Source organism: Trichechus manatus, unplaced genomic scaffold (assembly GCF_000243295.1).
Source record: "Trichechus manatus latirostris isolate Lorelei unplaced genomic scaffold, TriManLat1.0 scaffold00014, whole genome shotgun sequence".
Lineage (NCBI taxonomy): Eukaryota > Metazoa > Chordata > Mammalia > Sirenia > Trichechidae > Trichechus > Trichechus manatus.
Window position 1 is genome coordinate 735,960 of NW_004443950.1, and position 11,423 is coordinate 747,382.

At 49.1% G+C, this 11,423-nt stretch overlaps 1 protein-coding gene across 4 annotated transcripts in view; it reads right to left on the reverse strand.

The window, feature by feature from the left end:
* Window positions 1-11,423, reverse strand: part of PRMT7 (protein arginine methyltransferase 7) — a 44,221-nt gene that overhangs the window by 360 nt on the left and 32,438 nt on the right. For all 4 annotated transcript variants that reach the window (XM_004371645.2, XM_023726800.1, XM_023726801.1 and 1 more), the window contains 7 exons: window positions 8,066-8,149; window positions 7,627-7,674; window positions 6,884-6,973; window positions 4,073-4,234; window positions 2,846-2,920; window positions 1,050-1,210; window positions 102-198 (listed from right to left, as the gene is read on the reverse strand). In XM_004371645.2, the coding sequence (XP_004371702.1) occupies window positions 102-198; window positions 1,050-1,210; window positions 2,846-2,920; window positions 4,073-4,234; window positions 6,884-6,973; window positions 7,627-7,674; window positions 8,066-8,149 (717 nt within the window). The remainder of the gene's footprint in view (window positions 1-101; window positions 199-1,049; window positions 1,211-2,845; window positions 2,921-4,072; window positions 4,235-6,883; window positions 6,974-7,626; window positions 7,675-8,065; window positions 8,150-11,423) is intronic.

Below are 11,423 nucleotides of genomic sequence, written 5' to 3' on the forward strand. Positions count from 1 at the left end.
ACCTGCCAGGAGTACCCACAGCCCAGGGGGTGGAACTGCTTCCCCGAGCAGCATGCTTGCTCTCAGGTATCGCACACTCGGGCCCACACACACAGCAGTACCTTGTCCCCTGCAGGCCTCAGGAGGCCGGTGCTGACCGTGCTGTCCGGGGTCAGGTGGTAGTCCATCCACAGTACAGCCCCGTGGCTTCTCCCAGGCCTGGGCAGGGAGGCAAACAGTCACACAAGAAATGGGTGGCACAGCCCTGCTCTTCCCCACCATCCTGCCCAGTCAGGAGGCTCCTAACACTCTCCCTGACTAAAGGCCATGCGGAAAAAGCTGAGCAAATGCAAAGGGGGCTGTGCCCTCCACCACAAGCTCACAGGCCACCGGCTCCGCGTAGCCTGGCCGAACACTCAGAGTGACCGCCAGGCAGGCCAGCTGCTGCAGGAAGAACCACTCCCTCGGCCCGAGGTACAGAAAGGTTCAGCCCGGAAAGCACCAAGTGCCGTGCTGGCACCGAAGGATGGAAGACCCTCCCCAGGATGCCCTCCATGGCAGGCCCAGGAAGGCCTGTGCCCTGCCTTCGCTGCCTCCCGTCAGAGCCGCGAAGAGCCCAAGCTAACAGGCCTCCAGTCAGAGGGAGGGTCTCTCACCAGAAAAGTAGCAGTTCCTTCCCTGACAGAAGAGCTGGACGGGCCTGACTGCCTCACAACAAGCAGCCCTCACAGCTTTCTAACCTGCTTTAATTCCCAGGAGAGTTCAGGAACATGGGCCAATGAGTAACCATGGTAACCAAATGCACGTTTCTCTGCAGCTGTGATCCCACATGCTGCAGAGCTCAAAGGGAGCCTCAGATGTGGTGGTGACAGCAGTGCCCACTCTGGGCACTCCCTCCCCACTTGCATATGCCCCGAGGCTGTGGGGACCCACTACCCACTCAGGGTCACTGCCAACAATGGAAAGCAAGAATGAGACGACTCATCCTTGCAGGGTCAGGCTCTGCAGGCCAGCCGTGCCCCCACCCCTTCGTTCACCCACTCCAGCCTGTCCCCCAGGTCTACACTCACCTCCTCAGCTCGATGGCGCCCTCAGCACGGACAGGCTGCTGGGGTACCAGCTGCCGAAAGTCAAAGGTCAGGATCCGCTGGGGCTCAGAGAGGCTGCGGCAAGGGTACTCCCAGAGTGGGTGCGGCTCAGCCTCCCGGCTCTCCCTGAAATCCAGGGCCCGCTGAGGAGAGATGAGGGTCTGGGGTCTGCAGAGATAGAGACAGGCAGCCCGGGGATGAGGGGCTCATGTCTCTGTCTCCAGGTGGATGCCAGTGGCTCCCCTCGCCTCCACAGGGTACCATACAGCCACAGGAAAATTCTGGGCTCCTGGATCAGACCAGCCGCTTATCCCCTCCCTGCTGCTGTGTATTAGCTATCTCCTCGGTGAGTCACTTCACCTTTCGTAGCCTCATCTGCCCCCTTTAAAAAATGTGGGTGGCAATACCTACCTCCTGAGCTATTTTGAGGACCAAATGTCTACACTGGTGAAAACGCCTGGCACTCACTCATTCAGTACCACTTACTGACCACCTACAGCTGTGAGGGCTTGAGGCTCCATGAGGAGCCCCAGAAGCTGAGGACCAACTGCAAGTGAAGACGAGGAAGGCCTCGCCAGGGAGGCCGCCTGGGTCCTGGCGTCAGAGCGGTCAGGTATGAGTGACGCCAGGTCTAAGGCAGCGACCACTGGAGGGGCCAGGCTTGGGGGAGAGAGTGGATTCTGGAAGCATAAAGGTCAAAGTGCCTGAGGATATCCCAGTGGAGACACTGCCACTCTTAGCTCTTTGGTCTACACTCAGGAGACACGCAGACACTGACCAGAAGCCAGAGTGGCAAAGCCACACCAGCAACAGAGGAGCTGGGGAGGCCAGAAGCAAGAGGCTAAGGGAGTGGGGAGATTGTGAGGGATTCAAGAGAAGCCTCAGGGGCAGTCAGAGAGCAGAAGGGCCCAGGAGTATGTGGCATCTGGGCACAAAGGAGAGGCAGCCTTCTAGAAGCAGAGACAGATAAGATAGAAACAGAAACCATCCACTGGGTTTATTTACTTAAAAAGTGTTTATAGAAGCAACCCACGTTCACTGTAGAGAAATGTGAACGAAAGTTAAGCAAAAGTAGGAAACTCACACAGGAAACCACTTCTAACTCACACAGTTAACATTTTGATGTCCACTAGTCTACACATTTTCCTCTGTGTATATGCAAGTTTTCTTAATACATAAAAATGGGATCATGTCCCGTCTCTCCTGACTTCCATCTACAGGGTAAAAACCATTGGTGCTTCATGACTGCCCTGGGTCCAGGGAAAATGCAGGCCCTAGTGGTTGACCCAACCCCTGCTGTTGACATTTAGGCTGCTGCCAACACTGACTGCATACACAATGCTGCAGTGACCCTCTCAATACAGCCCCCTCCATGCTCTATACCCTCCCTGGGAACAGAGTCCCCAAAATGAAAATGGCTCCCCTAGAAGGTCACCACGCTGCCTTCTGGAAAGGTTATCCCAACAGAGAACAAGCTGTGGATACTGGAAGGGGTGGCTCCAAGGGTGTGGGGACCTATGGGCCCGAGCCCCAGAGAATGGGCTTAGTAACACAGGGCCCAGGTGTTTAGCAGGTGTCATAACTGGAGAAACAGTGGTCCTCAGGTTAATGCTCATGGTGAACCCAATAAAAGGATCTCACTCCCCAAACATAAAGCTATCTGCACACCGCCTATACTGCCTGCCCTGGGTCCCTTGAGAGCAGCCAGATGTCCCAGTCAGAGGCCTGTGGCCATGTGGAATGGGTGGGACACTGCACTGAGCTGCAGCCACGCCTACCTTTACCATGTCATCCATTATGTGCACATCGAAGCCTTCGCAGTCACCACAGGGGCTCCGGATACGCCACAGGTCCTGTGGGGGAAGGCACAGTATCATCTACCCATCCACAGGGCCTCTGGGACAGCAAGCAGACATCTACCCTACCCAGGACACAGGGACGTGTGGCCACAAGAGCAAAAAGAGTCAGCGAGGTGAGGTGGGAGCAGCCTCCGCCCCAGTTCTGAGGCACATCTACCTGCAACAGAGACCCTGAGGCTGAAGGGCTCAGAGGACCTCAAGATCCAGGATAGTTTCTGTAGTAGTTGCTAGGAGGGATTTTTGCAATCACTGACATGACACCAGGTCCTCTCCTGTGAGAGGACAATCAGCCAGAGCCACCGGCCTGGACTCCAGTGCATCGTGCCAGAGCTAACACCATTTCTTTGGGAGGAAATTTGTAAACCAGTTCCTCAAGGCTCAGTGCCCATAAACAGAGCGCCAGGACAAGAGGCGAGATCAAAAGGCTCTCCAAGTCAGGAAACCAGAAGTTCAGATTCCCAGGGCTGCCCTCAGGCCAGTCAAATCTTCCATCCTCTGTCCCCGGGGTTGCCTGCCTGGGAATCAGCACCATTCTCTCCATGCCCACTTTGGCCACGAAGACGAGAATTTACGTAGAAACCTGATCAGGCAAATCATGAACAGAGAAGAAATGCCCAGAAATTAAGTGATGGAGCTACTAACTACTAACGGATAAAGCCGTTCTTATAAAAGAAATAGCAAATGAGACGCATTGTACACATCAGGTTAAAATCATTTCAAAATCCTTTTAAGAAAAAAGGCCTTTCCCAAAATGACTTTGTGACTGTGGTTCTGCTTTGATGAGAAAATTAAAATGAAGCTTTTCAAATTTTTCTTGCATAAAGCAGCTAACTCTCCCATCTCAAAATGCTTTTAACAACTGGAGCCTCGGCTCTTAATGAGAGAGGAGCCGGCTGCACAGCATGTCCCCTGAAACTCTTCATTTACGTTTTTTAATTATTCTGATAAGGCACAATCGTGAAATGACAACACACAGTCATTTGCATTTCATATATCAAATGATGGCATTATTAAAAAGGCAAGTTTCTTATTGTCAACCCGCACCGTGCTAATACAGGAAAGCAAAGGCCCAAATCCCCAGAAGCTGAGCTGCCTGTCTGCACCCAAGGTCTCACAGAAAAGATAAGGTCCCTCGGGGTGGCCTACCCTGAACTCCACGACCATGGCGTGCAGTGAGGCAGCCTGAGGCATCACTATCGCGCTGGGCACCAGGTGTTGGTCCACGGCGGTCCGGACATACCAGAAGTACAAGTTGTGCCACGGCAGCAGGCTGGTGGTGAAGAACGGCTCACCTAGCAGGAGAGAGACCTGGAGGGCAGAGCAAGAAGCAGGCGCAGGTGTCATAAGTGTTCAGCTGCAGAGTGAAGGAAAGGCCACAGTTCCACATGGAAGTCACAGCCATCCATCCATCCATTCTCTCACTCATGCTGGAGTGCACCTGGACTTGGGGATCTGAAGATGAGAAACAGACACAGGCTGTGTTCTCAGGAACGCAGAGCGGAGGGGAAGCAGAAAGGATGGAGGCCGTCCTTGCAGAGGGCAATAAGGGCTTTGGCAGATGGTGCATGGGGGGGACCCCAGAGGAAAGAGCAACAGAAAGGGCTTCCAGGATGGCACCCTGTGCATCACCACCAAAGCTGTACCATCACAGTTCATCAGCAGTGTTTGTCTGCCTCCCTCACTTGGCTCTGAGCAGCACAAGATTGGGGACACTGTCAACATAGGATCCCCAGCCACCCAGCAAAGGGCCTGGCACAGAGCAGATGTTCAGGAAACATTTGCTGAGTGACAAATACACACATGAATGAACAGGGGTCAGAGAAGCAAAGGAGTCGGGGTAAGAACAGTCTTTTCAACAAACGGTGCTGTGAAGAACTGGGTATCTACATGCAAAAGAATGAAGTTGTACCCCTTCCTTACACCATACACAAAAATCAAAATGGACTATTAAAACACTCATTGTGATCGAGTCAATTCCGACTCATAGTGACCCTATAGGACAGAGAAGAACTGCCCCACAGGGTTTCCAAGGCTGTCATCTTTATGGAAGCAGATTGCCACTTCTTTCTGCTGCAAAGCAGCTGGTGGGTTTGAACTGCCGGCCTTTTGGTTAGCAGCTGAACACTTAATCACTGCACCACCAGGGATCCTTAAAATAGACTATAGACCTAAATATAAGAGCTCAAACTACAAAACTTAAAAACGAAAATATAGTAGAAAATGTGGCTTTGGGTTAAGCAAAAAGTTCTTAGATATGACACCAAAGGCATGAGCTATGAAAATAAAAAATAATAAATTGGACTCTATTACAATTAAAAACTTTTATACTACAAAAGGTACCATTGGGGGAAAAAAAAAAAGACACACCCCAGACTTGATAGTGGATTTGTATCTAGAACACACAAAGAAAACTTGCAACTCAATAAGAAGACAAACAAAAAACAGGCTCATGGGTACAGGGTTTCCTTTTGGGGTGATGAAAATGTTCTGGAATTAGATCACAGTGATGGCTGCACCATACTGTAAAAGTACTAAATGTCAATAATGGTAATTTTTTTTTTACATGTATTTTAACACAATTTAAAAATAAAAAAGGAACAACAGAAGAATTCACAAAAAAAACTAATAAAAAATGATTTATCCATGGAGGTAGGAGGGACCAGGACAGACCCTAGATAGGGATGGAAGGCGGACTTCTCTACATAGACATTGTTTTATAATTTTGACTTTGGTACCATATAAATGGCTGACAGTATTTAAATATTATATTTTATAAAACCTCATCTATAAGGAAAGAAAGAAGGGCAACTTGGGCACAAATGTTCATAGCAGCATTATCCTAATAGCTAACGTCTATAAACTAATGAATGGATAAACAAAATGTGGCACACCCATACAATGGAATATCACTCAGCAATAAAAAGGAACAACACACTAACACATTCTACAACCTGGATGAACATCAAAAACATTAAGCTCAGTGAAAGAAGCCAGATCCGTAGTTGCCTGGGGCCGGGGGCTGGGTGTCGGGCTGGGTGTGGCAACTCATCCCAAACAGACTCCAGGGAATTTGGGGGGGGATAGGAATGTTCTAAAACTAGATTGGGTGATGGTTGTACACTCTATAAATTTACTAAACATCATTGAATTATATACTTGAAATGGGTGAATTTCATGGGATGTCAATTGTAACTCAATAAGTGTTTTTTTAAAAAGATTGGCAGGAAAGAGGGTAAGTTCTACTTTGGACAAGTCCAGCTTGAGGAGCCTGAGGGCTATTCAAAGAGAGAGAGCCAGTTGGCAGGTAGACATGAGATTTAAATCCCAAAAGGTAAACGGGCCTTCCACACTGAAGACCCAGGTTAGGTGGCCACTGAGGCAGGTGTGGAACAAGAACACAGAGAGAGGGGAGAGGGCAGCCAAGGATGGAGCACCGAGGAACCTCCATCAGAAAGGGTGTAGAGAGCAAAGAGAAGTCCCTGAGGAGACCAAGAAAGAGCAGCCATGAAGGTAAGAGGAACACCTGGAGAAAGTAGTCTCTTAAGAACCTAAAAAGAAAAGTTTCAAGGAGGGAGGGTGTCCTGGGTCCTATGTGTCTTAGGGTCAGGTCAGATGAGGCCTGTGGGGAGGTCGTGTTTAGAACTAGGAGGTCACTGGTGGGGGCGGCTTCGGAGGCCCATGCTGGGGGCTGGGAGCTGGAGCCCACCAGAGGCAGGAAGACAAGCACAGGTGGGTGAGGCCGAGGAGAGGGAGAGAGGACGAGCCATGCTCACTAGAGCTGCTTAACAGAGAAGCCAAGTTCCGGGCAGTGCTACAGCTCCTCACACACTCTTGACTGATCAGTCCTTAGCTGGGAAGTTGCCTGTGAGACCACCATCAGGGTGAGCTAGGGCCACTTCAGTGCTGTCTGTCCATATTAAGCACAGCCCAGTGCAAACGCAGAGCACTGTTACTCACCTTTTTACCCCCCAGGTCTGCAGGTGTTAACAACTCAGACCGTTTCTCTATTATATTAATTTTCTCTTCCAAGTGGTTAGCCTTGAAGATCTTAAGAGAAAAAACAGTAAAATTATTGTCTTTTTACTAAAGTATTGTTTCTGTTCAGAAAAACCATCTCAAAGTTGCTTTTATCTGCATGCAGTGTTCTGGCAAATCATTTTGGAGCTCCACTTTCCCCTGCTTTGTGGAAATTCTCCCCTAGAGGGACATCCTGGGAGCAAGGGCAAGACCAAGAGCAAAATGCTGTAACAGCAAAAGCAGCTTCTCCTGCAGGCACATACGCAGGACTTCATAACAGGCCTGTCATTCCTTCAGGGCAGACAGCACACCAATCACTGGCCAGAGAGAGAGCAAGCGCCACGGAACCAGCCAGTCAGGCCAGGCTGTGAGCACCGACTCTGTGGGCACTGGGCTCCCAGAAACAAGCCATAAAGTCAATTTTATCACAGCGAAGGTGTCACTTTTCTTATTTTTACGTGAAGTGAGGAGAAAAGCCTAAACTTATTCAGTCACAAAAAACCAAGCGGAGTCTGAGTGTTTGCTTCTGTTTCAGTGACAGCTTAGAAGGCTTCCTGGCCAGCTCTCAACGCAGCTGCTCCTTCTCCCAGTTCCCTTGGTACGACGCTGCTTCAAAGTGACTGAACCCGGACTCAGGAAGAAAGCCCCAAAGGTCCATCATTTCAAAAACAATTAGCACTTACCTTTTTCATCAGTCTGTGAGAAGCTGCTGAACATTCTACTGTAAATACCTAAAGAGAACACCATGCTATTAGTGTAAGAAATTTGCTTAACAGAGAAAGAAATTTATAGAGCTCAAAGGCGGCAAGATCATTCCAAGGCAGAGGGCCCCACCTGAACAACTTCACTGTGCTCATCACCTCCCTGGGACAGCACCTACATTCTGCACAGACCCAGCAACGACACATCAGAAACCTGAGTGGCGGCTATGGCAGTAGCTATCGCCTGGCTCCTGCCAGCACAGGAAGGGACAGCGCCCCAAGCCCCTGGACCAAGCAGGCCACCCCCCACACAGCTGCGTTTGCAGTGACAGCTTGAACCACAGAGCCCTGGTCCCAGACCACGTGATGTACCCCACCTCAGGGGCGAATCTGAGGACGCCAACGGAGATGTGCCCCATACCTGCTTTGCCCCCAGGTGCCAGGCCAGCATGGGGAGCAGGCTGCCATCGCTGACACAGAGACAGATGCTGTCTGGCTTCAGCACCTGCAGGACAAGAGCCACCTCAGCACAGGCTTTTCTCATAGACTACAAGGTGTTCAGCAGCTTGTCACGAAATCCTTGCTGGCAAACGGACTGAAATGCGTCCCTCCTCCTGGCCCCACCAATTCAGAATCTATGATCGATGCACTGGATCTCCCCCTTTCCCAGCCTCCCCACAGCCCAGTTGGATCCTCTTGTGACCCCACCCTAGTCAAGCTGCCTCCTTGGCCCACACAGTCATCTGCACCCCTCAAACCCATCCACCTCACTCCCCTCTTCCCACCCAGTCTCCACCATCAGGACAGACCCCTCTCAAACTATCCTGGGAGGTCCTGCTGATGGCCCGCCCCGCGTGCAGGCAGCCACCTCCCAGTACAGGATGACAGGTTTCTTCCCTGCCTGGTCACAGCACAGACATTTGGGGGCCTGTCACTCAGGACTCTTGTGTTGTCGTGTGACTCCTCAAAGGCAGGGAGGCCAATATGGGTCATAGGACCCCCAAGAGACTATTATGACAGTTTGGGTCCTCCCAAAAATGCAGGACTGTGCACAGACACACACAGAATTCTGGACATGCCTCCAAGGGGTATGTTATACATTGTATTGTGTCCCCAAAAAATGTGTGTCAACTTGGCTAGGCCATGATTCCCAGTATCGTGTGGTTTTTCCACCATTTCGCGATCTGATGTGACTTTCCTGTGTTGTAAATCCTAACCTCTATGATGTTAATAAGGCAGAGTAGGAGACAGTTATGTTAATGAGGCAGGACTCAATCTACAGGATTAGGTTGTATCTTGAGTCAATCTCTTTTGAGATATAAAGGAGAAAAGCAAGCAGAGAGGAGGGGGACCTCATCACCACCACACAAGAAGAGTCAGGAGCAGAGCATATACTTTGGACTCAGGGTCCCTGCATTGAGAAGCTCCTAGACCAGGGGAAGATTGATGACAAGGACCTTCCCCCAGAGCCAACAGAGAGAGAAAGCCTTTCCCTAGAGCTGGCGCCCTGAATTCAGACTTCTAGCCTCCTAAACTGTGAGAGAACAAATGTCTGTTTGTTAAAGTCATCCACTTGAGGTATTTCTGTTATACCAGCACCGGATAACTAAGACGGAGCCCTAGTGGTGCAGTGGTTAAGAGCTATAACTGCTAACCAAATGGTCAGCAGTTCAAATCCACCAGCAGCTCCTTGGAAACTCTATGGGGAAGTTCTACTCTGTCCTATAGGGTCACTATGAGTTGGAATAGACTTAACAGCAACGCGTTACAGATGACTAAAACAGGGTCCAAGAGACATCTGTAGTCCCAGGTTAAGAGACCCCTGCTCGGGACCATGCTTTCAGGGGACATCTAGGTCAACTGGCATAACAAAGCTCATTAAGAAAATGTTCTGCATCCTACTTTGGTGAGTGGCATCTGGGGTCTTAAAAGCTTGCAAGCGGCCATCTAAGATGCATCAATTGGTCCCAAACCACCTGGAGCAAAGGAGAATAAAGAAAACCAAAGACACAAGGAAAGTAGTAGTCCAAGAGACAGAAAGGGCCATGTAAACCAGAGACTTCATCACCCTGAGACCAGAAGAACTAGATGGTGCCCGGCTACCACCAATGACCACCCTGACAGGGAACACAACAGAGAGTGCCTGATGGAGCAGGAGAAAGGTGGGGTGTAGAACTCAAATAAGAAGACCAGCCTTAATGGTCTGACTGAGACTGGAGGTACCCCGGAAAGCATGGCCACTGGATTCTCTATCCGCACAGAATTAAAACAATTTCCGAGGTCAACTCTTCAGAGAAGGATTGGACTGGACTGTGGGACATACAGTGATACTCGTGAGGAGTGTGCCTCTTAGCTCCAGTACATACAAGAGACTAAACAGGCAGCTTCTGTCCAGAGGAGAGATGGGAAGGCAGAGAGGGTTAGGAGCTGGTTGAATGGACATGGGGAATCAGGGGTGGAAAGGAGTGTGCTGTCGCAGTATGGGGAGAGCAATTAAGGTCACATAACAATGTGTGTATAAATTTTTGGATGGGAGACTAACTTGAAATGTAAACTTCATTTAAACTACAACAATAAAAAAAATTTTTTAAAAAGAGACCCCTGCTCGGGGTACCCCTGCTATAGGCTGTAGGAGTAAAGGTTTCCATGATCCTTTACATTTCAGAAAATTTTAAAAGGTAGTAGCAAACGAGATGGAAAAACTAATCATTAAATTTATATGGAAAGGAAAGAAGCCTCAGATAAGTAAAGCATTATTGAAGAAGAACAAAGTAGAAGGCCTCACATTACCTGACCTCAGAATCTACTATGCAGCCATGGTAGTCAAAACAGCCTGGTACTGGTACAAGAGACATATTGACCAATGGAACAGAATCGAGAACCCAGATGTAAATTCATCACTTGATCTTTGACAAAGGCCCAAAGTCCATTAAATGGGGAAAAGACATTTTTTTTTTTATTGTACTTTAGGTGAAGGCTTACAGAACAAAATAGTTTCTCGTTTAACAGTTACTACAAATGTTGCCCTGTGACAATGGTTAACAATCTCACAACACATCAACAATATCCTTACTCAACCTTGTGTTCCCTATCACCAGCTTCCTTGTCCCCTTCTGCTTTCTGGTCCTTGTCACGGAACTCCTATACCTCGTTAGTCTCATTTGGTTTTACGGGGCTGTCCACTCCCAGGCTGAACCGCGAACCTCGGAGGTAACTTCACCACTAAGCTAAAAGGGTGTCTGGGGGCCATACTCTCGGGGTATCTCCAGTCTCCTTTAGGCCAATAAATCTGGTCTTTTTTTGTGAGTTAGAATTATGCTCTACATCCTTCTCCAGCTCTGTCCAGAACCCAAAAGACAGTCTTTTTAATAAATGGTGGGCAAAACTGGATATCCAACTGTAAAAAAATGAAACAGGACCCATACCTCATACCAGACACAAAAACTAATTCAAAATGGATCAAAGACCTAAATATAAAACCAAAAACTATAAAGATCATGAAAGAAAAAATAGGGTCAATGCTACAGGCCCTAATATACAGCATTAATAGAATAAAACCATAACCAACAATACACAAACACGAGAAGATAAGCTAGATGTGATGGTTAAGATTGTGTGTCAACTTGGCTGGGCCATGATTCTCCATGTTTTAATGTAATCACTCCCATGATTGAATATACTGTGAGCAGCCAATCAGATGAAAGGGAGTCTCCTTGGGGGTGTGGCCCACATCTGTATATAAGCAGACGTTCTGGCTTTTTGCTCTCTCTGGATCCTGC